Consider the following 24270-nt stretch of genomic DNA (forward strand, 5'->3'; position numbering starts at 1 on the left):
TCACACCCTGAGTAGAAGGCCGAGGCTCAACCACTGAGCCACCCAGGTGTCCCTAGTTAGGGGTGTCTTTTAGCCCATGCCTCCCCTTCTTTGAGAATCTCACACACACATGGGTGCGCCCTTGGCAGCTGTGTTCCAGCGTGTGACTTTGCCCCTAGGGTGTCCGACACGTACAGGACCCACAACCGGGTCAAGCCTCCTCTCTCTTCTAAAGACTTTGGAATTGAGCTTGAGATGCTGTTGCAGCCCGAGCTGGTGTTAGACGCAGGCAATGCAGACAGGGATGGCATTGGCATTGCCGGGTGAATGCCGAGCCAGTGAAAACCGGTCTGTAGACCAGAGTGAAGAAAGACAGGTTCTCGGGGAGAAGACGAGAGGAGAGAGGAGGCTGGATGAGAGAGAACTGCCCGGAGTGTGACAACTTCCCAGTTCCTGCTTCCTGTTTGAGAGCAGCTGCCCCGGGCTTCCCTGATACTAATCACTACACGTGTGGTGTAAGTGTGCAGGAGTTAGGATGTCTTTGACCACAAGAGGTAACCTGAGGGACTGTGGCTTGAACCATCAGGACACATTGCTTCCTTCAGAAGTCTGGGGGCAGACGTAACCAGGGTGTGTTCAGTGCAGCTGTGTCATCAAGGACCCAGACTCTCCATCTTCTGGCTGTGCTACTCAGCACGTCGACTTTTCATTCTGTGCGTGTTGCTTCACGGCCTCAATATGGCTTCCGTGGCTCCAGATGTCACATTCTCACACTATTGTATCCAGTAAGAAGGAAGGGAAAGAGGACAGAAAGAGGCTTAATTTTTGTTAATAATGAAAAGCCCCTCTTTCTTAGAGTCTCCAGAGAAGTCTTCCTCTTACATCCTACTGGCTAGAGCTGTTTCATGTATTAACCCTACCTGCAAGACAGGCTGGAAAAGTGAGTGCCTGGCAAGGAAAAGGGAATTGGATTTCCATGATTATGATGCATGGGGCTGGCAGGACATCTGCTTCTCTGAGATCAAGGGATTTCCTCCCTGTACCTGAACAAAATTAGCAGGGGAAAAGTATTCAGTGCTTCTTTATTTTTATTTTCTATTATTTTTAAAGCTTTTATTTATTTACTCATGAGAGACACAGAGGCAGAGACATAGGCAGAGGGAGAAGCAGGCTCCTCTCAGGGAGCCCAATGTGGGACTTGATCCCAGGACTAGGATCACATCCTGAGCCGAAGGCAAAGGCTCAACCACTGAGCCACCCAGGCATCCCTATTTTTATTTTTAAAATTTATCTATTTATTTAGGTAACCTCTACACCCAGCATGGAGCTTGAACTCATGACCCCAAGATCAAGAGACACACTCTTCCAACTGAGCCAGCCCTGGGCACCCCTTGGTGTTGCTTTGAAACAAACACTATTGGCAGCACCTTTTCAACACATCCTGTTCCATTTAAGCTAATTTGATTTTATCTGTCAGTTGTATCTGTTGTTACTTGACTGCTCCGGTTAAGGGAATGTTTCCCCATTTCTCTGATTTATCTAATCATTCTTGGCCTCCTGCCCCATCCTGTACCCCTCCCCAGGGAGGTGGAGTCAGCACCTGGTTGGCATGGGATAGATTTCTCCACTGGATGGGAGGGATTTATCAATGGTCCTGGCTTGGAGGATCTGGTCTCTTTCTTTCACCTTTTCACTTGAACCAGTGGGAATGAATACACATTGCAGACTCAAACTTTCCCTTAGGTGGGCTGCCCATGGCCTAGATTGGAGGTTAGAAGTTGGCTGTCATGGGGTCCCTGGGTGCTCAGTCAGTTAAGCATCCGCCTTGGCTCAAGTCATGATCTCAGGGTCCTGGGATCCAGCTCCCTGTTCAGTGGGGAGTCTGCCTCCCTCTCTCCCTCTCCCCCTCCCCTGCTCTTAAGTGTGCACTCTCTAATAAATAAAATCAAAAAAAAAAAAAAGGTTGGTTATCACACTCAAGCCACATGATCCCAGACCCCTTAAAACAGTAATAGGTATGCCTGGGTTGGGTGGCTGCCTTTGGCTCAGGTCATGATCCCAGAATCCAGCATCAAGTCCCACATCAGGCTCCCTGCATGGAGCCTGCTTCTCCCTCTGCCTGTGTCTCTGCCTCTCTCTCTCTCTGTGTCTCTCATGAATAAATAAATCTTTAAAAAAATAAAATAAAAAATAAAACAGTCATAAATGTGATATTTTGTCAGATGACATTTTTGTCCTACATAATTGTGAGACCTAGTATAAAATGGAAAGGAAAAAATAAATAAATAAATAAATAAAATGGAAAGGACCAAAAACTCTAAGACAATGATGGCAGAGCATTAAACCAAGTGCAATTCACCATCACCAATCCAATCCTGCACTTTGTGCATCTCTCACCCTTTTGTCTTATTTATCAGTTTCAGGACTTGATGATATGAACAAGAGTATTATTTATTGGGCCCCTTCGAATCCCAACAACACCTAATATGAATTTTCAGAAGCTACCCCTTTCCTTCCCTTGTTCATCCGTCACTGCCCTCATGCACTTGCCTATACAGTTTTCCAGCTCATATCAACATAGCTTCCAATCACCCCTATACTTTCAAACCTTCATCAAAATTACAGAAATGAATATACAGAATATTGGCTTTGGCGTATATAGGCTTGGGTTCTGATTTTTCCCTCCACTGTTCACTAGCATAAGGATTTGAATCAGCTTCTGATCCTCCAAAGAGATCCAGTTTCCTGATTTGCAAGGTGGCCAATGACAATGTATGTTAGGTTCTTGGCACACTATAGAAAATGAATATTTTTTGAAGGAATTTCATAGTCATATCCATCCACCTCTTCCACCTTCCTTCCTTCCTTTTATCAAACTGTCATCAAGTCCTCCATGGGCTATGCACTGAGGTAAGTGTTGAAATTACACAATTTATAAAACACAATCCCTTCCCCATCAAGGGAGAGGACATTTTCCCTGTGAGAAGTTTTTATTTTATTTTATTTTATTTTTATTATTGTTAAATATTTTATTTATTTATTTATTTATTTATTTATTTATTTATTTATTTATTTGACAGAGAGAGAGAGAGAGAGAGAGCAAGCACAAGCAGAGGGAGTGGCCGAGGGAGAAGGAGAAGCACACTCCCTGCCGAACAGGGAGCCCTATGTGGGTCTCGATCCCAGGACCCTGAGCCAAAGGCAGACACCCAACCAACTGAGTCATACAAGAGGTTTTTTTTTTTTTTTTAAATAAAGTATATTAGTTTTTTTTTTTTTAAGATTTTATTTATTGATTGATGAGAGACACAGAGAGCGAGAGAGAACACAGCAGAGACACAGGCAGAGGGAGAAGCAGGCTCCATGCAGGGAGCACGACGTGGGACTTGATTTTGGGTCTCCAAGATCAGGCCCTGGGCTAAGGGCGGCGCTAAACCGCTGAGCCACCCAGGCTGCCCAGGTTTTGTTTTTTAAAGCTTTATTGAGATGTAGTTTATATGCCTTAAACTTCAACAATGCAGAAGTTTTAGTACATGTACAGAGTTGCACAGCCATTACCATAATTTTAGAACACCTTCATGGTCCCAAACAGAAACCTCATATTCATTAATAGTTAGTCCCAATCCCACCTTCCTCCTCTTACCTTCTCTACACATATGTCAGCCTGACAATTACTAATTTATTTTCTGTCTCTGATTTGCCTATTTGGGACCAACATACAGTATTTTTATCTGGCTTTTCTCACTGAGCATCAAGTTTTCAAGCTTCATGTATGTTGCGGCACATGTATTTCATTCCTTTATATCCCATTGTATGGATAGATGACCCTTTGTTTATCCATTCATCAGATGATGTACATATGAGTCATTTCTACATTTTAGATACTATGCATAATGCTGCTATGAAGATTTGTATACAAGTTTTTATGTTGGGATATGTTTTCATCTCTCCTGGGTAGGTACCTAGACGAGTACAGTTGTCATATGTCATATGTCATAGTCATATGCTGACTCTATATTTAACATTTTGAGGGCCTGCCAAATTACAAAGCTTTTTTACAAAGCTGCTGCACCATTTTGCATTTCCACCAGCAGCCTATGAGGATTCCAATTCCTCCACATACTCACTGACATTTGTTGTGTGGCTTTTAATTTTAGCTATCCTAGTAGGTATGACCTGGTATCTCACTCTGGTTTTGATTTACATTTCCTAAACAACGAATGAAGTTGGGCATGTTTCCATTTGCTTATGAGACATTTGCTATTCTTCTTTTTTCTTTTGATCCGTTTATTTTCTTGGTTCTGGATTTTTTTAAAAAATATTTATTTATTTATTTTTAGAGATAGAGAGAGCACAAGAGCATGGGGAGGGGCAGAGGGAGAAAGAGTGAATTCTCAAGCAGACTCTGCACTGAGCACGGAGCCCAACATGGGGCTCAATCCCAGGACCTTGGGATCATGACCTGAACTGAAGGCAGACGCTTAACTGACTGAGCCACCCAGGCTCTCACTTTTTTTTTTTTTTTAAAGTATGCTCCACACCCAGCATGGAGCCGAATATGGGGCTTGAATTCACAGCTCTGAGATCAAGACCTGAGCTGAGATCAAGACTGGGGTGCTTAATCCACTGAGTCACCCAAGTACCCTATTTTTCACTTTCATAATGGTATCCTTTGAAGAATAAAAGTTCTTAAATTTGATGAAATCCAATCTATCTATTTTGGTTGTTTATGTTTTTGGTGTCGTATCTAAAACCATTGCCTAATCCGTGGTCATGAAAATTTATACCTATATTTTCTTCTAAGGATTTCATAGTTTTAGTGCTTACATTTAGATCCTTGATATATTTTTATTTATTTTTTGTATATGGTTAGGGGTCCAACTTCATTATTTTTCATGGGGATACTTAGTTATACCAGCACCATTTGTTGAAAAGATCATTCTTTCTGTCTTTGAGTTGTCTAGGCACTGTTGTTGAAAATCAATTGATCATCAATATTCAGGTTTATTTCTGGATTCTGAATTCTATTCCATTGTTTATGCCTACCCTTTGCTACACATTGTCTTGATTATTGCAGCTGTATAGTAAAGTTTTGAAATCAAGAAGTGAAAATCCTCTAATTTTTTTTTTATCAAGGTTATTTTGACTATTCTGGGTGCCTTGCAATTCCTTATGTGTTTTAGGATCAGCTTATAAATGTCTCCAAAAAACATAGCTGGGATTTGGGTAGAGATGGCATTGAAACAGTGGTGTCATCTTTAAGTCTTTCGATCCCTGAACATGGGCTAATTTTCTATTATTTAGATTATATTTTTTCAATAATATTTTGTAGATTTCAATGTATAAATCTTGTAAATTTTTGCTATTTTTTCTCTGTATACTAGTCTTTTGCAGGCTATTGTTTAATGGAATTGTTTTCATAATTTCATTTTCAGAATGTTTATTGCTAGAATATAGAAATACTGTTGATCTTTGTTTATTATACCCAGCAATCTTTGCATTTAATTTGTCATTAGTTCTTTTTTTTTTAAGATTTTATTTATTTATTCATGAGAGACACAGAGAGACAGAGGCAGAGACACAGGCAGAGGGAGAAGCAGGCTCCATGCAGGAAGCCCAACAAGGGACTTGATCCCCAGACTCTGGGATCATGTCCTGAGCCAAAGGCAGCAGCTCAGCTGTTGAGCCATCCAGGCATCCCTAACTTGTCTATTAGTTCTGATCATTTGTTAGTGTACTCCTTGGTATTTTCTATGTATAAGATTGTGTCAACTGCAAATAGAGATTATTTTACTTCTTCCTTTCTAATCTGGATGACTTTAATCTCACTTTCTTGCTTAATTGCTCTGGCTAATTAGAAACAACAAATACCCACCATTTGCTTTGATGTGAAGGTACCTGGAGGGTATTATGCTGAGTGAAATAAATCAATCGGAAAAGGACAAACATTTTATGGTCTCATTCATTTGGGGAATATAAAAATTAGTGAAAGGGAATAAAGGGAAAGGAGAGAAAATGGGTGAAAATATCAATGAGGGTGACAAAACATGAGAGACACCTAACTCTGGGAAATGAACAAGGGGTAGTGGAAGGGGAGGTGGGCGGGGGTTGGGGTGACTGGGTGATGGGCACTGAGGGGGGCACTTGGCGGGATGAGCACTGGGTGTTATGCTATATGTTGGCAAATTGAACTCCAATAAATTTTTTTTTAAATTGCTCTGGCTAAAAAAGCTCCAGTACATGTTAAATAGAAGTGATGAAAAGTGGACATTCTTTTCTTGTTCTTGGTCTTAGAAAGAAAGCAGTCAGTCTTTCATCATTTACAGTAATGTTAATGTGGTTAACTGTAGGGTTTTTGCATATGCTGTTTATCAGGTTGAGGTAGTTCTGGTCTATTCCTAGTTTGTTTTTCCTATTTTACTCCTAGTGTTTTTATCATGAAAGTGTTAGATTTTTGTCAAAAATTTTTAGCATCTATTAAAATGACCATGTGGTTTTCATCTTTTATCCTACTAAAATAATGTATTATGTTAATTTTTTAAAAGATTGAGAAAAGAAAAAGATTGAGAGAGAGCACATGCACACATGAGCATGAGCATGGGAGGGGCAAAGAGAGAGGGAGAAATAGATTTCCCATTGACCTCAGAGCCTGATGTGGGACTTGATCCCAGGACCCTGAGATCATGATCTGAGTTGAAGTCAGAGGCTTAACTGATTAAGCCACCCAGGTGCCCCTAGTATGTTAATTAATTAATTAGTTAATTTTTAAGATTTTTTTAAAATTTATTTTAGGGGAAGAGAGAGTATGCACATGTGGAGGGAAGGACAGAAAGAGAGAATCTCAAACAGACTCCACATTGAGTGCAGAGCCCCACTTGGGACTCAATCTCATGACCCTGAGATCATGACCTTAGCTGAAATCAAGAGTTAGATGCTCACCCAACTGAACCACCCAGACACCCCTGTCCTTTATTCTATTTAAATAATGAATTATGTTAACTTTTTGAATGTTGAAGCAACTCTGGGGTCCCACTCTATCACTGTGATTTTAATTGTAATTATAAACAGATTCATTTTTAAAAACTGAAAAGTAGAAAACTAAAAAAAAGAAGAAAGAAAGAAAGAAAGAAAGAAAGAAAGAAATTAAGAAAGAAAGAAAGAAAGAAACTGAAAAGTAGGAATACATTTATTCATCCACAGCCTGAACACAGAATTCTTGGGTCTGATTCTTTGGGCTACAAATGCATGGAAACAAAATATACATAAATAACCACACAAACTAACTGAATATATTTCACTAGTTTCTCCAGTGGATGAGAAAACAAGCACAAGTGGGTACATAAATACTTTGAGTATAAAATGGCTCACGTTGAATGCTATATTTCATTATGGGACTGTAGTAAGGAAACTACTCCTCTAAGACTCTGGTCCAGAAATAACAAGTGGCTGTGTTGTTTGCCCACATTCTATGCTGTTTTGTATCTTGGTGGCTTTCCATGCTGCTCATTTTGCCCCAGATTTTCTTCCCATCTTTCTTTCATCATTTTTTTCTTTTGCTCATTATTCTTGGAAGGTCATATATCAATATATATTATGAGTGGTTTTTAATTTCTTCCCCTTTTCTTTTGCTTATATTATATTCTAACTTGCCTATGTTAAATATATGTTGCTTTTGTAATGGAAACAAATATTACCTTAAAAAAAAAAAAAAAGACTCCACCTACAGGTCCATGAGAGCTGCACCTGGAGTACCCAGAGCTAGGTGCCAGAATGCAGGAAGCAGAACCTATGACTTGAGACAAAACAGTGCACTGGGAATCATACACCCTGGTGGCTCCTCCTTTGCGCTCTTCCACTGTCTTTATTTTATTTTTTATTTTTTAAGATTTTATTTTCAAGTAATCCCTACACTCAATGTGGAACTTAAGTTCACAACCCCAAGATCAAGAGTTGCATGCCCTATTGACTGAGCCAGCCAGGTGCCCCTCTTTTATTGTCATAAACAGCAGCTCAGCAGCTCAGGGGTTCTGTAGAGATGGCTAGCTAATCTTACCAAATGGCTACTTGGCCACTATTGAGGCTGATGAATCTTTTCTTTTCTTTAAGATTCTATTTATTTATTCATGAAAAACACAGAAAGCGGCAGAAACATAGGCAGAGGGAGAAGCAGGCTCCCTGCGAGGAGCCCATGTGGGACTCGATCCCAGCACCCTGGGATCATGCCCTGAGCCAAAGGCAGACGCTCAACCACTGAGCCATGCAGGTGCCCTAAGCTGAAGAATAGTTTCATTATTTGGATTGTGGAGATGATTTCACAGGTGTGTACATATGTCAAAACTCATAATATCTTACACTTAAATATATATAGTTTACATGATGTCAAGTATACATCAATAATCTTGTAAAAAAGAAGATTTTCCTGAGGGACTGTGATAGTTAGGGTGCCTTAAGTTCTAATTTAAAAAGATTCCACTGGCATAAACAATTAAAGAAAATTTCTTGATTCAGTATAACTAAAATTTCTAGATGTAGGCTTCAGGCATGGTTCGATCAGAGCACCTCCTCCCCATATGTCTGTGAGCCATTCTGCTCACTTCCTAATGTTGGTTTCATCCTTACATGGGTTTTCTTTCTGGTAGCTAAATGGTTGCAGCCGTTGCAAGCTTCACATTCATATAGCACACCTTCCAGGAGAATAGATAGGTTTCCTTCCCCCCAGTGATTGAACGCAAATCTCCAGTCTTACCATGATTGAATTGACTAAGCTGTGTCTGTCCCTAAATCTGTCATTGTGGCAAGGGTCTGGGCAGCAGTTAGCTCTACTCTAAGTATATGACTACTAACCAGTGGAGGAAGAGTAGAACAGATGATAGAGAAGCAACCCATTGAAAGGTGAGATATGGATTGGCAAATCAGTATGGAATGGTCAGCATGGGGAAAGTCAAGATTGGCTTGAAATGCAAGGCAACTTGAAAGCTATCATTTATGTTTTAAAAGGTGTTCTTGATAAAAAAAAAACAAAAAAACGAGATGTACTATACAATGTACAGAACAGTACAATACGATGTACTGTATTTTGAACTGTTAAAGTGTCAGGGTCTTAAAGTGGATGAAAAAAAAGCTCCTCTTCCCTTTCAACTGTTTAGACACCCTTGAAGCATCCTCCCTGCCTGTTTTAATTCCTGTGCTTTTCAGGACACCTAGTGAGAAAGCTTGTCACTTGACTTTGGCGATACCCTAGGAGCATACGCAACAGAATAGCACTCTTCTAAAAATGGCTCTCCCAGACATCAGACACCAGAAATTATTGGTTTGGGGATGGTACAAGATAGGAAAATATGTGAGAAAACATTAGGAAATATTGAGGATATGGGCAAGAGCCTCAGAAGGCCATTTTAAAGGAAATTATTTTGTCCAAGAATATGTAGCACTGCCAAGTAAATATAAAGAAAGTGATGAGGAAGACAACAAAATCTTTAAAGTGTTCTATAATGAAGTGTAAGGGAAATGGCACCCTTGCCTTAAACCTGCTTAAAATCACAGGGCTCCTGGCTGGCTCAGTCAGTAGACTCTTGGTCTCAGGATGGCAAGTTCAAGCTCCATGTTAGGCATGGAGCCTACTTTAAAAAAATAAATAGATATGCAAATCTCTTCACTCCATAGAGTGCATATGCCACCCTGCCTAGGAAAGAATGGACCTTCAAATTTATGTCATTTTTCTTTTAACTTTTTTTTTTTTTTACTGAGGTTTTCTTTACATATACAATTCAATTTATGTCATTTAAACTGACACATAACATATTAGAGCTACTATGGTTGTCTATGAGTCCTGTGTCATCATTAATGCTCTCTGTGGAAGTAAACTCTGTTTATAGTGGTGATCCCTGGGTGGCTCAGTGGTTTAGTGCCTGCCTTTGGCCCAGGGCGTGATCCTGGGGTCCCAGGATTGAGTCCCACATCGGGCTCCCTGCATGGAGCTTGCTTCTCCCTCTGCCTGTGTCTCTGCCTCTCTCTCTCTCTGTGTCTCTCATGAATAAATAGGTCTTTAAAAAAAATAAATTCTGTTTGTAGAGATTTTTTTTAAGAGATGATATTTCTATTTTTTTGACCCAACTACATACACAGAGGTTGTTTACTAATTGCTTTGGGATGATGATTTAATGAAGATGAAAATGATAAGATACCAATCACTTTAATCAGTTTAAATAAACATAAATTTGGGGTAAATTTAGGAGGTTGGATTTAGGGAGGGGGGGAAAGTCTAAAACCAGTATTTCTTAATTATATCTTCTAAAAGTATTGAGAATCTCCTAAGCATTCTTACCTCCTGCTTCTTTTTTGTTTTTAAGATTTTATTTATTTATTCATGAGAGATATACAGAGAGAGAGGCAGAGACTCAGGCAGAGGGAGAAACAGGCTCCTCTCAGGGAGCCCGATGCGAGACTCAATCCCAGGACCGGGATCATGCCCTGAGCCAAAGGCAGACACTCAACCACTGAGCCACTCAGGTGTCACCTTACCTCCTGCTTCTTGTTGGTATCATCATATCCAACAGGGGCAGTTTATCTGTTGCTTATACATGCCCAGCCCTCATTTTTCTAGAAACAGCACCTAGCTTTTCCATTTCAGAAACCACTGGTCTCCCCTTCTAAGAGCCCAGAATTGAGGCGGTGGGTGGCCACGAGACTCAGTCCTGGCCAATCAATTCAACATCCACCTGAGGCATGTGACCTGAGCTGGGCCATTGGGAATTTGGTAGGACTCTCACTGAGAGTCCAGAGAGGAAGCACTCTCTTTCAGCTGAGACTCTAAAGTTGGTCGAGTGTAAGCTTGCCAGCCATGAGCCATCTTTACCATGACATGGTGACCCCTTATGTATGAATGAAGTCAACTCAGAGGAATGCCAAGCCAAGGATGGAGATGGATTCCTGATGACATCGTTTGAACACATGAATCCAATCAGATCTATCCCTACTCTTTTTGGTTATGTGAGCCAATAAATCTCCTTTATACTTAGTCCAATTTGAATTCAGTTTCAAAACTTCCAACTTGCAAAGCTTTGACTAATAGCACCACTATTATCGTAATGGTTATCTGCAGCACCACTCCTTCTTCCTGGAGCCAGAAGCAAAAGTCCACTTCCTGAAGCAGAACCTCAGATGATTGCAACAGTTAACTGAGTGAATATCCACAGGAAGTCCAGAGTGGCAGTGTCGGGTGTGGTGGTTGAGTAGGAGGCTCAGAGGTGCTTCTAGGGCAGAGGAAACACATGCACAGAGCTACCACTGAGACATAGGCTCTAGCTGCCTGTACCTGGAGCACTCATCTGCTTTATCTCTCAGCTGCAACTGCAAATATCTTATTAGACACAGATTAAAATCACTCTACTGGGTACTTCACAAGCACCCTGAGCCAATCAGGAACCACCATTCCTATTAAACCTTCATATTTGCATGCACTCATTCCTTTGAACAGCCCAGGCCTCAAACTAATAATGCATTTCTAAGCTCTTGTCCCAGGGCCTATTCAGTTTTTGTGGATGCGAATATTGCCACTGAATATGGTCCAAAAGTGTTATCCAAGATTTTCTGGCAAAAGGGAGGCCAGAAACTCAGGGAAACAATCAGACTCTTTCACTCACTGTATTAGGTTAGGAGTAGTAAAAAGGGAATTAGCAAACCTCTGAGCCACCCAGGCGTCCCTCTAAATAGTCTTTTGACTCATTTCTGCACAAAGTATTTTTGCATTTATTGTCAGGAAGACACTTTTTTTTTTTTGTCAGGAAGACACTTAAAGAATTTCTCTTTAAAGCTTTTATGTTCACCAAAGTGATCCAGTGGGAAAGTGCCCTTTCCCAGGCCACAGCAGGAAGCTCTTGGGCCCAAAATTCATGGCTACTGACTTCATTGTATTATTATTATTATTTTTTTTTTTTTTGAGTAAACTCTATCCCCAACATGGGGCTTGAACTCACAACCTAAGATCAAGAGTCACATGTTCTACCAACTGAGCCAGCCCGGTACCCCGATCATTGCACTTGTAGTACCTGACATAATAATATGATGTCCAGAAAAAAGTATTTGTGGAACAACTGGCCGAATACAAAAATTAATGAACATGAGAAGTTTGGGAAGACTAAGTGACGATCTCAGGGTCAGGATCAGTATAGCTCTGAGTTGTCCAGCCCCAGTTTTGTACTGAAGCAGAGTATCTCTCAAGGGTCCTTTCTCCCTTATGATTCTTCTGCAGTTTTAAGTGGTATTCATCATTTCTGCCTGCCTGGTGTACACTCCCTTTTTCTATGAGGTCCCCAATCTCCTTTTGGGAAATCACCTCTCTTCATTTTGCGTCCTTTTTTTTAAAAAAATATTTTATTTACTTATTCATGAGAGACAGAGAGAGAGAGAGAGAGAGGCAGAGACACAGGCAAAGGGAGAAGCAGGCTCCATGCAGGGAGCCCGACATGGGACTCATCCAGGGTCTCCAGGGCCACACCCTGGGCTGAGCCACCCGGGATGCGCCACATCCTTTTTTTGGGAGAGTGAATTTTGGTAAGTGACTCCCACCGTGAGTGGGAGGGACCACATCCTTCTGTTTGCCCCCTTCAGCCCCTCCCTGTATGTACCCGTGTGTCCTAAACTCAGCCAGTCAGGTGCTCTCTCCAGGGACTTTGACTCTTGGGCAAGTGACCCAAGACAATAAAAGTGGCTGGAGGTTGTTTATTTTGGTGGTACACTTACCAAACAGTTCCTGCCACAAGCCCTTCTGAGGGCCTCACTGCGTAGCCCTCTGAGATCCCCTTTCTCCTGACTTTTTCGAATCCTGGTCCTCCAGCCTTCTATGTCACTGAGCTGCTAATAACCTTCCAATGGATCCTGTCCTGTTTAAGTCAGCCAGCATTAACCCGCATGTGTGCATCCAAGACCTCTGACAGTGTAGGCTCCCTGCTCCTGCCACTAAATAGCCTGCCTTCTCTCACTTTGTTTCTCTTCCTAGGCAGCAGTCTTGCATGGCCCTTTAAAAACGCGATACTGGGGGTGCCTGGCCAGCTCAGATGGTTGAGTGTTTCCCTTCTGCTTAGGTGGTAATCTCAGGGGACCTGGGATGGAGCCCCACATGGGGCTCCCTGCTAATCAGGGAGTCTGCTTCTCCCTCTCCCTCTGCCCCTTCCCTCCCCTCCGCCAGCTTATGCTCTCTCTCTTTTTCATAAATAAATAAATCAACAATAAATAAATAAATAAATAAATAAATAATAAATCTTTAAAAATGCTATACTGTGGGCACCTGTCTGGCTCAATCGGTAAAGCCGGTGACTCTTGATCTCAGGGTCGTGAGGTCAAGCCTCATGTTGGCATAGAGCTTACTTCAAAAAAAAAAAAATAAAATGAAAATGCTATACTAGAAGCCTCTTCGGACACCTGGTGGCTCAGTGGTTGAGCATCTGCCTTTGGCTCAGGGCATGATCCCGGAGTCCCAGGATCGAGTTCCACATCAGGCTTCCTGCATGGAGCCTGGTTCTCCCCCTTTGCCTATGTCTCTGCCTCTTTCTGTGTGTCTCTGATGAATAAATAAATAAAATCTTAAAAAAAAAAATTGGAAAAAAAAAATTGGAAGCCTCCTCCATCAACACTTTTTTCAAGTGATTGTTATTTGTTCCTTTCATTCCCAGGTTCTATCTCTCAGTACCAGACAATGATAGGGTTGTCCTTTCTTCTCTGTAACTGATTTCTTACCTCCAGCAGCTTGACCTTGTGCTTTGGCCATCATGGATTGGTCGAGCATTAGACATCTCACCATAAACTGGGCCAATCAGACCTCTATTTCCTAGGGATTTATAAATTTGACCTAGGGAATGTGAAAGTGGTAGGTGGCTGAGAGCTAAGCCTCAACCCCCAAGTGGGTTCATGCTAGGATAAAGGCCTATAATTTTCTGTTGCTGAGGTTGGGATTTTGAGTCCCCATACTTCCTTATCTTGAGGATAGTTCCAATAATTCTACCTTTCTTGATGAGGTTTTCTGATATTGACCTACATTAACTGCAATCACAAGACTCTCAACGCAGTTGCCATGAGATAGGAGGCTCCTTGGAGGCAAGGCCAGCTTTTAATTCATTTGTCCATGTATTATTTATCAGACACTTATTGAGCATTTATTATGTGCCAGGCACTGTGCTAGGTGCTGGGAACCCAAAGGTGAATTATAGAATGCCCTGACCTCAAGGAGCTTGCTTTCTGTCTAGTTGAGGGTATAAATGTATTCTCATTCATTCATTTAACAAATAATTTATTTACTCAGCAGATGATTGCCAGCACTTATTGACTATTACGTGATGGGTCCTGGTACTAAATGCCTTTTTTTTTTTTTTTAATTCTCACAACAACTGTATGAAGTGTGTTTTATTTTACAGATGAAGGAACTGAGTCACAGGGTAGTCAAGCAGCTTTGCCAAAGTCACAAGACTTTTCAGGGCTGGCGTTGGGTCTCCAGGTCTGTATGACCATGGAGCTCTTGCTATGAACCACTGTATAATCTCCCTCTCAAAAAAAAAAAAAAAAAAAAAAAGAATCCCAAAGTAATGTGATGCATGATTACTTACACAGGTGTGTATAAAGTTCACAGTGTAGAAAGAGACTAATTTTGTGAGGAGGTTGGAATTCAAGAAAAGTTTGACAGTTGAAGTGGTTTGAGCAATCTTGAAGGAAGACTTGTAACCCCAGTGCCTAGCCCAAAACTTTGCATGTGAACTCTGTAAAATGGTGATGAAGTGGCTTACACATCAGGAAGGAGTTGTTTTCCTGTTTGCATGGAGCCTGGGGTGTTACCTGCCGCCTTCCATGGCATCACTTTTGTGATTTAGCAATGGTGTGCAAGGTTATCAGATCCTTTGTGTGTTATATCATTGACGCTCACAAAAGCCCTGCAAGGTCAGTAGTACAGGTATTAATTTTGTAAGATGGGTGAGGAAACCAAGGCTGATGTTTGCATGATTCATTCAAGACCACACATGGTGAGTAAGTGGCAGAACAAGACAAGGACCTGTGTTCTACCCTCTGGAGAGAGGAACTGGCTAACAGGATTCCTCTAATCTAGCCGCGGTCCTCACTCTTAGGCTCTAGTTTAAGGCCTTGCTTGTTCTAGACTCTGCACCTGAGCTTCTGAAGGTTCTGTCTTCTGAGAATACCCTCCCTTTACTTCTCATTCCCAGTTCTCCAAATACTACTCATCCTTCAATATTAAGCTCATCTTACATCTTCTTCCCAGGTCTTTTCCAAATTCATTTGACTTACTGTCTAACCTTCAATTAAATCCCTTAGCCCTGCTTCCAATCAGATTCCTTCCCTGAAGACTTTGTACATGGAAAGTCTAGATTTGTCACTGTGGTCCAGCCTTCCTCATCAGAACTTCAGCCTCCTGTAGGTCTTTTATTGCTGTTTGCATTATACATGTGCATCTTTTCTCTCACTAGAATATAAGCTCCATGAGATGTAAGCCATGTGTTTTTCTTTTAGCCTCATACTTCTTCCAACTATGTTCTGCTCTTTGGGAATCATAGTGTTTGTTGGTTCAAAAAAGATACCTGCTCTGTCCACTTGCTGTTAAATTGTTTAGCTCCTAAGCCATGCAAAATTGATAGCTTGTCAATCTCTTTGCAAAGATGGGGTAGGGGGAAGAATGCAGGGGCTCTCATAGGCCTATTCAGCAATTAAAAAATAACCAACACTTGAGGTGCCTGGGTGGCTCACTCTTAAGCATATGACTTTTGATTTAGGCTCAGGTCATGATCTCAAGGGCCTGAGATTGAGCCCCACGTTGGGACTCAGCTTGAGGATTCTCTCTACCCCTTCTCTGCCCCCCCCCTAAATAAATAATAATAAATAATAAATAATAATAATAATAAATAAATAATAAATTAAAAAATAACCAACACTTAATGAATTTTTTTACTAATGTCAAGGTCTTATACAAAACATACTACATGTATTAACTGAAATCCTCAGGACAACTATTATCACTTCCACTGGACAGATGAAAGTACATAGCAGTCATGCAGCTAGTAAGTGACACAGTCAGGATTCAAACCCAGACCACTTCCAGAGTCAATATTCTTTACTATGATACCAAATTCTTTATGGGTAACCCAAAAGTCTCTTGTTATGATGTAGATCCACTTCCTTACTAACCCCTGTCGGAAGAGAGAACTCAAGGGGTGCAAAAATGATATTTATTATGCTCCTACAATGGCCCAGGCAGTATGACAGGTGCACAATGTCTTATTAACATATTTCTTGCAATGAGCCTATGAAACAGGAAGTGTTAATTCTATTTTAAAGAATTTATGGGCACCTGGGTGGCTCAGTGGTTGAGCATCTATCTGCCTTTGGCTCAGGTCGTGACCCTGGGGTCCTGGGGTCGAGTCCCGCATCAGGCTCCCTGCATGGAGCCTGCTTCTCCCTCTGCCTATGCCCCTCCCTCTCTCTGTGTGTTTCTCATGAATAAATAGATAAAATCTTAAAGAAGAAGAAAAAAAAAGACTTTGGCTCCAAAAGTAGCTAAATATTCAGGTTTCCTGACTCTTACGGAAGTACTCTTTAAAGGAAGTCGTACAGAAAACCCCGATTAGGGGCAGATGTGAAGGGCAAGGAGACATCCGACTTACTAAGAAATGTGTTACTGTGAGGTGCTCGCTGAAGAACAGTGAGAGAACGCTAACAATGCTCTTCTACAGACACCCACAGAGGAGTTAGCTAATTAAATAAAGGAGCTTTGTCTCCGCCGGGGATTCATGCCCCAGAACTTCCCCGGAGGCAAGGGCAGAGCGGGCGCCACCTGTCCGGGAGGGCCGGGGAGAGCCCGGGACCCGCTCCGGACGCTCGGGCTCAGCCCCCTTCCTTTCCTCACAGTCTAATTGGCCCAGTTCTCCCTGGGCCCCGCCTCCTCTGCGTGGACCGAGGAGCCGCCAGCCCCGCCCCCTCCTCGACACCGGCGAGCCGCCTTGCCGTCGCCCGTGATTGGCCAGACGGCAGCATGGGACCGCCCCCTCCTCCCGCAGATTGGCCAGCAGTCCTGCCCGGCCCCGCCCCGTTCCCCCGAGGCTGCGGGGCCCCGGAGCGAGCGACCGCCTCCGCGGGCCCGGCCCCGCCCCCCGTGACGGCCGGGCGGGTAATTGGCGGCGGCGTGCAGCCATTTCCGGTTTCGGGGAGGTGGGTGGGGTGCGGAGCGGGGCTGGAGCCGCCGCCGCCGCCGCCGCCGCCGCCTGGGCCGCCGCCTGCAGAGCCTGCCTTGCGCCTGGTGCTGCCGGGACGATGCGGCCGGGGCCCGGAGGCTGCTGCTGCCGCCGCCCGCTGCGGGCGAACGGCTGTGTGGCGAACGGGGAGGTGCGGAACGGGTATGTGAGGAGCAGCGCCGCCGCCGCCGCCGCCGCGGGCCAGGTATGGTGGGAGCGGGCGGCCGCGCTGAGCCGGAGGTGGGGGGCCGGGGCCCCGCGAGCCGCGCCCGTGCGGAGCCGGCGCGGGGCGGCCCGGCGGGGCGAGGTCGCGGGGGCGGGCGCGGGCGCCGGCGCGGGGCCGGGCTGGGCTCAGGTGTGCGGGCGGCGGCGTCCTGGCGCGGACCGGGCCTGGCCCGAGCGAGGAGGGCTCGAGGGCGGCGGAGGGGCTCCCGCGTGTCTCCGCGCCTGCGGTCTCCCTCCTGTCCTCTGCTCCGAGCCCCAGTACCTTGCTGCTCCTGCGCTGGCCGGAGGTACGGGCTGACCCGCGGGCCCCCGGGAGGGCCCCCTGGAGGGCTCGGTTCTTCCTCTCGAGGCTCCCTCCTCGCGTCCTCGAGGGGCTGGCTTCCTTGCAGAGCCCTGAAACTCTGCGCGGAAAACCAGGAGGCAGAGAAAGTTAGGGGGTGGTCCCAGTCTCCTTCTCCGGGATACCCACCCCTCCTGCAAGCGAGGCGTGGGACCGCAGATCGGGCCGTGACCCCCCGGCCCGTGCCTCTCGAGCCTTACGCGTTCCTCGGCCCCGGGCTCTAGGTCGGGGTCGGTGGTCCCCGTGGGCAGCGCTGCTGTCGCACCAGCGGCTTGTTGAACCCGGGTGGGGGCTTGTGATGAGTCTCCATTCCGGTGAACCAAGGCTGAATCACCAGCCAAGTCCAGAGTTCTGGGGGGGAAAAAAAAATTTTTTTTTTTTTTTGGGGTGGGGGGACTTTTGAATTGAAGACTGTAATCAGTAACAGCCTTCCATTTCTCTGGATTGACAGATTCTCCTGAAATGCGTCTTTTAAAAATGAGCCGCTTAAAAAAAAAAAAAAAAAAAAGATCAGTGTTGTTGGAAGAGTGTTGTGAGATTTCAGTTGACTTTAATACTTATAAATCCCATTTAGATATTTTTTTTGAATTTTATTTATTCATGAGAGATAGAGCAGAGAGGTAGAGACACAGGCAGAGGGAGAAGCAGGCTCCATGCAGGGAGCCCGACGCTGGACTCGATCCTGGGTCTCTAGGATCATGCTCTGGGCTGAAGGCAGCACCTGGGCTGCCCCCATTTAGATATTAAGGCAAACATTTTCCTGCCCCAAAGTCCTCTTTTCCCAAGAGCAGTAGTGTGACTATTGTGATTTAATTTGGCTTTAATGTAAATATCTAGCAGCCCCCCCCCCCCCCCCCCATCAAGTAGATGGGATAGATGGGCCTGTTACTGTTTGGTGTGGAACAGAAAATAAAGAACTCCTCCAGGTCATGTTGACAGTAAGACTATGAGAGTTGGAGGGAAAACACATAAAAGAGACTTGACCTCCCCCTGAAGTTGGAAGCACTGTAAAGCACAGATTCCAAAGATATACTTTCATTTTTTAAAAAAGATTTTGTTCATTTATTCGTGAAAGACACACAGAGAGAGAGAGAGAGAGAGAGAGAGAGAGAGAGAGAGAGAGGCGGAGTCATAGGCAGAGGGAGAAGCAGGCTCCATGCATGAAGCCCGACGTGGGACTCCATCCCAAGACCCTGGGATCACGCCCTGAGCCAAAGGCAGATGCTCAACCACTGAACCACCCAGGCATCCCTATTTTCATTTTTAAAGGAATAATTGAGTGAGGGAGGTAGTGATAAGAACACTCTCATTATGGACAATGTAAGGCTTTTTTTTTTTTTTTAAAGCAACAAAAATTGCTGTGGTAGAGAATGTAACAGGGAAACTTAGCAGGTGGGAGTCAGAAAATACGTTGCAGATGAATGAGTGGATTATGATTTTTAAGAGGGAAAAGGAAGTCAAGAGAAAGGTGCTCACACTTCAGAGGTGTTTTGTGTTTTGGTGCGCTTTTCACTTAACGTAGGAGTTATAGTCTGATTTAATAGTGAATTCCTCCCATAATCTAACAATCTAGCATTTGCAGGCATGATATTTCTTCAGAGATTGCGGACTGATAATAAGATGAAGACATATCAGGTTGCTAAAGTGAAATTTAAAAATCTGTATGGCTCTAACTTCTGGCTGATTTTTTCTAGTGTATTTTAGTGAAAAATTCCACTCAAGACACTATGGTGGCATCTGGAAGACTGGTTTAGTGGAAACACCTGAAAGAAAACTCTTTGTCACTAGTCTTTTTAAATCAAAGACTTTAGGGATGTAGCTTTGTACATGAATATGAGGAATATTTTTTCCTTAAGCAAAGGAGAGGTTTTTGGTAACTTCATGAGAGCAGGAATATCTTTAAAATAATATAAGTTGTTTTTGTTTTAATTAAAATGGTATGTTAGTGCACCAACCCCCTATTTATTTTCCCCCACTTTCTGGGGGAAATGTTGCCAATTATGCCATAAAAATACATGTAAGATGTTAAGTGTGCAAGTATGTGTCATCTTTTAATTATGAAAGTATAAATTCAGAGTTTTTAAACTCGAGATACACATTCATTTCCTTACGTATCCCAGCATTCTTGTCTTTGAATGAACAGGAGAGAAGTTAGAAATTTCTGGGATTCCTTTACACTCTCAAGAGTTTCTGTGTTTGAAGGAATGAATGTATATGCTTTCCCTTTGTTGGATTTGGGTTTAGAGTTTGAGTACATAGATCTTGTAGTAGAAAGGGCATATAAAACAATTAAACGTTGCTGTTTGTTTTTATTTTCTCGTTTATCCTCTACTTTTTTCTTATTGTGATAAAATACATGTAATGTAAAATTTAGTATCTTAACCATTTGTAAGTGTGCAATTCAGTGACATTAAATACATTCATTATGTTGTGGAACCATCACCACCATCCACTGCCATAACTTTTTTCGTCTTGTAAAACTAAAAAACTCTGTACGCATTAAACACTAACTCCCCGTTCTCTCCTCCCAGTGCTTGGCAATCACCATTCTACTTTCTTTATGAATTTGCTCTAAGTACCTCATATAAATGGAATCATACAGTATTTTTCTTTTTGTGTCTGGCTTATTTCATGTCGCATAAATGTCCTCATGATTCATCCATGTATCAGTGTGTATCAGAATTTCCTTCCTTTTTAAGGCTGAATAATATTCCATTGTATGTACATACCACATTTTGCTTAGCTATTTGTCAGTGGACAGTTGGATTGCTTTCAGGGTTTAGGTAATGCTGCTGCGAGCATGGGTGTACAGATATCTCCTCAAGACCTGCTTTCAGTTTTCTTGGATATATACCCAGAAGTGGAATTGCTGGATCATATGATAATTCTATTTTTGGTTTTTTGAGGAAATGCCATCTTGTTTTCCACAGCAGCTAAACCGTTTTACATTCCCATCAACAGTGCACAAGGCTTCCAGAGTCCCCACATCCCCACCAACACTTGTTACTTTCTATTTTGTTTTTTGCTTTTTGTTTTTTGTTTTTTTTTTTTTTTGCATAGTAGCTGTGAGATAATAGGGGAAAAAATGCATATATGTTTCTGCTTCCAGTTCCTGGCACAGAGCGCCTGAAATCTGTGTAATTTCCTAGGTGATAGGAATAGTAGGAGCATAATTTGTTCTAATATTTAGTCTTTGACCCTTATTCCTGACACCGGGTTCCTAAATCCCTTGGAATTTCCCCAGTGATAGCAGAGTTTTTTGTTCTAATGAGGTGACACTGGATGATCTCCTGGAGGGGGGCTGCTCACCAGTAAGACCAAGCCATGATTAGAAGCTTGGAATTGTCAGCCCTACACCCATCATTCTCCAGAGAGGGGTGGAAATGAAGTTAATGATTGCTCATGCTGACTTGGTGAAGCCTCTATAAAAATCCCTAAAGTACCAGGTTCAGAGAGCTTCTGGGTTGCTGAACATGTGGAGATGCTAGGAGAGTATCATGCCCCTTCCCACACACCGTGCCCCCTATGCATCTCTTCCATCTTTCATCTGTATCCTTTATCATATCTTTTTATAGTAAACTAGGTAACAGTAAATAAACAGTTGTCCTGAGTCCTGTGAGCCATTCCTGCAAATTATCAACCAGAGGAGGAAGTGGTGGGAATCTGATTTTTTTTTTTTGGGGGGGGAACCTGATTTATAGCTTATGGGTTAGAAGCACGGGACAACCTGGACTTGGAACAGGCATCTGGGGTGGGGGGTGGGGGAAGCGGGGAGCAGTCTTGAGGTACCAAGCGCGTCACCTCAGGGATCTGACACTATCTCCAGGTAGGGAGTGTCAGAACTGAGTTAAATTGACACCAGCTGGTGTCACAGAAGTGCTTGGTGGAGTGGAAACTGCCCTTCCCTCCCCAATCAGGTGTCAGAAGTGCTGAGTGTGGTAGCTCTGAGAGAGCATAGGAGAAACATCACAAGATTTGGGTTTTGTTCTTTATGGCAGCTATATGTAGACATTACTGGAGTTTTTTTGTTGCTTTTGAGGTTTTTTGGTTGGTGTTTGAGGTTTTTTTTTAGATTTTATTTATTTGAGGGAGAGAGAACACAGGCAGGGAATGTGGGGAGAGGACGAAGCAGACTCACTGAGCAGGAAGCCTGAATTGGGGCTCGATACCAGGACCCCAGGATCACAACCCAAGCCGAAAGCAGATGCTTAACTGAGCCCCCCAGGCGCCCCAGACATTACTGGTTTTTAATGATGACAGCAGATATAGAGTTTTCACAGGGAAGAGGAGCAATAAAATAGTACTTTTTCCTCTTTTTGTCATTCACAGGAGAGGAGGGTCAGCCTTTATTGGAAGTAAAGGGTGGCAGTTAGCACTAGGGAAACTTTGAAAGAGTTAGAATTGGAAACTTTGGCAGAATTAGAGCTGGAAGAAACCTTTAGAGGCTTATGTAATTCAGTCCCTTTATCTCTTTGTAGGACTTTATTAAAACTAATCTTGATAGATGATTCTATCTTATTTTTTAAAGACCTAGAGGATTTGCAGGAAATTTTTTCAGCCTCATGTTGCAGCAATGATTTTAATTACAAGAGTTTTTTACTGTGGGTTTAACGTTTGATTAAATAAATGCCATATTTTGGTTGCACTAGGAATATAATACTGTTTGTTTTTACTTTTAGAGCAACTTGATCACAGCACTCTTTAATAAATCTTCCATTTCTTTATAGAACCTTTGAGATTTAGACCTGCATTTTATCTTCATTAATTAGTTAAGTATTGAAGGAAAGAAATTGCCTTTGAGACCGTTTTGAGCTTCACTTTCCTCCCCTTAGAAGGAGTTTTAATGAGATATTAGGATGATGATAGCCTTTTAGCTGCCCTAATAAGAGTTTAAGTAAGACTTGGGGCACAAGTCCTGTTCTTTAAGGCGAAGTTGAAGGAACAAAGAGCTGGTCCTGCTACTTCTAAGAAGGCAAATGAGTAACTAATGAAGGGTGGTCTACTAAATAGCTACTAGCTTTTGTTTCCACTTAAAGGAAACAGTAACTGAAAAGAAGTTAGTTATGAGACAAGACTGGGAGGAGTATCTAGAATGGCCTGGATTACCTGTTCAGGTTTCCCAGGCCTGATGAGACATCTGAAGACTTCAATGCTTTGCAAAAATAATGTTGTAACTACAGCTGTGGGACTAGATTTTTGTTTTGAATGCTTTTTGTTTCAAGAAAAACAGATCTTATTGGCTGGATCTGAAAGATTCCAGAGTCATTTGAGGTACTCAGGAATTCTTTTTAATAAAAATTTTTGGGAAACAAGACCAATATTTAATATATAAACCTCTGTGTTCTTAAGATAGTATTTTAAAACTTGGATATTCAGGGAAAGCTCACTTACCCACTTTTTAGGGTTGGCCTAGGTACTCTAGAAACATCGTAGTGCTCTGGGCAAGATAGTTAATTGGTTGAGATTCAATTAGATTCAATTTTTGAAAGAAAGAAGTAGTGTTTATTGGCAGAATAGGCAATTGAGAGGGATGGGTAGAGACTGTTTGCATTCTGAGTGGGTGTGCCTTACTTGATTAAATACATGGTTTGTGACCTCAAAAGTCAGTTGCCTTCTGAATAGCTTCTAAGAAGGCTTCCATAATATAATTTGTAGTTTGTGACTGATTAAGCAAATAAGTCCTTGCTCTTCACATATTTAGTCTCAGAATATCTATTTTAACTTTTATTGTCTTTAAGGCTACCTTCAAGACCCATTTTAAAGGTTAAGGTTGCTATTTTTCCATTTGTTTTAAAATTTTTTGCTTCTGATTATAGAAATAATACATGTGTACTACAGGACCCTAAAGGGTTGGGATAATCCCCGTTGTTGGAGGTTAATTTTTTTTTTTTGGAGGTTAATTTTTTAATGTCTGTTTTACCAGTCTGCTGCTTTCTGATAATTTCTAAGAGTATGAAATATGCAGTTGTACTGAGACTTGGGTATGAGTCAGCCTTACTCCAAATAACAGATATTGAGGTTGGGGAGAATATTCAACAATTTTTGTTATCTGGAAACGTTTGGAAATTATTGTGTAGATAAAGTACTAACCTCAAATGTGATGGCTTTCCTGTACATATATACCTATGATAAAGGTTAATTTATAAACTAGGCACAGAAAGAGTAACAACAATAATAATAAGATAAAAAATTATAATGAAAATCTTTTGAATGCAGTCTCTCAAAATACCTTATCCTACTGTACTTATTCTTCTTGTGATAATGTGAGATGATAATGTGGCTACATGACGAGATGAAGTGAGGGAATAATGTAGGCATTTTGACATAGAATTAAGCCTACTTTTGAGCTTCTGATGATATGTCAGGAGGAGGATCATCTGCTTTCAGATTGTGGGTAACTGAAAATGTGGGTGGGGAGGCGGGGACTACTATGTTTGCGTTACCTAGTATGTAACAGGAACTCCGGAAATCTTAGCTGAAGGAATGGATGGGTGATAGTTG

At 42.4% G+C, this 24270-nt stretch overlaps 1 protein-coding gene across 1 annotated transcript in view; it reads left to right on the forward strand.

The window, feature by feature from the left end:
* Nucleotides 1–17192: 17192 nt before the first annotated feature.
* Nucleotides 17193–24270, forward strand: part of SPTLC2 (serine palmitoyltransferase long chain base subunit 2) — a 111017-nt gene continuing 103939 nt past the window's right edge. Inside the window, exon 1 of the mRNA XM_055304090.1 lies at nt 17193–17409. Within this exon, the coding sequence (XP_055160065.1) occupies nt 17284–17409 (126 nt within the window). The 5' untranslated portion in view covers nt 17193–17283. The remainder of the gene's footprint in view (nt 17410–24270) is intronic.

Source organism: Nyctereutes procyonoides, unplaced genomic scaffold, assembly GCF_905146905.1.
Source record: "Nyctereutes procyonoides isolate TBG_1078 unplaced genomic scaffold, NYPRO_anot_genome, whole genome shotgun sequence".
Lineage (NCBI taxonomy): Eukaryota > Metazoa > Chordata > Mammalia > Carnivora > Canidae > Nyctereutes > Nyctereutes procyonoides.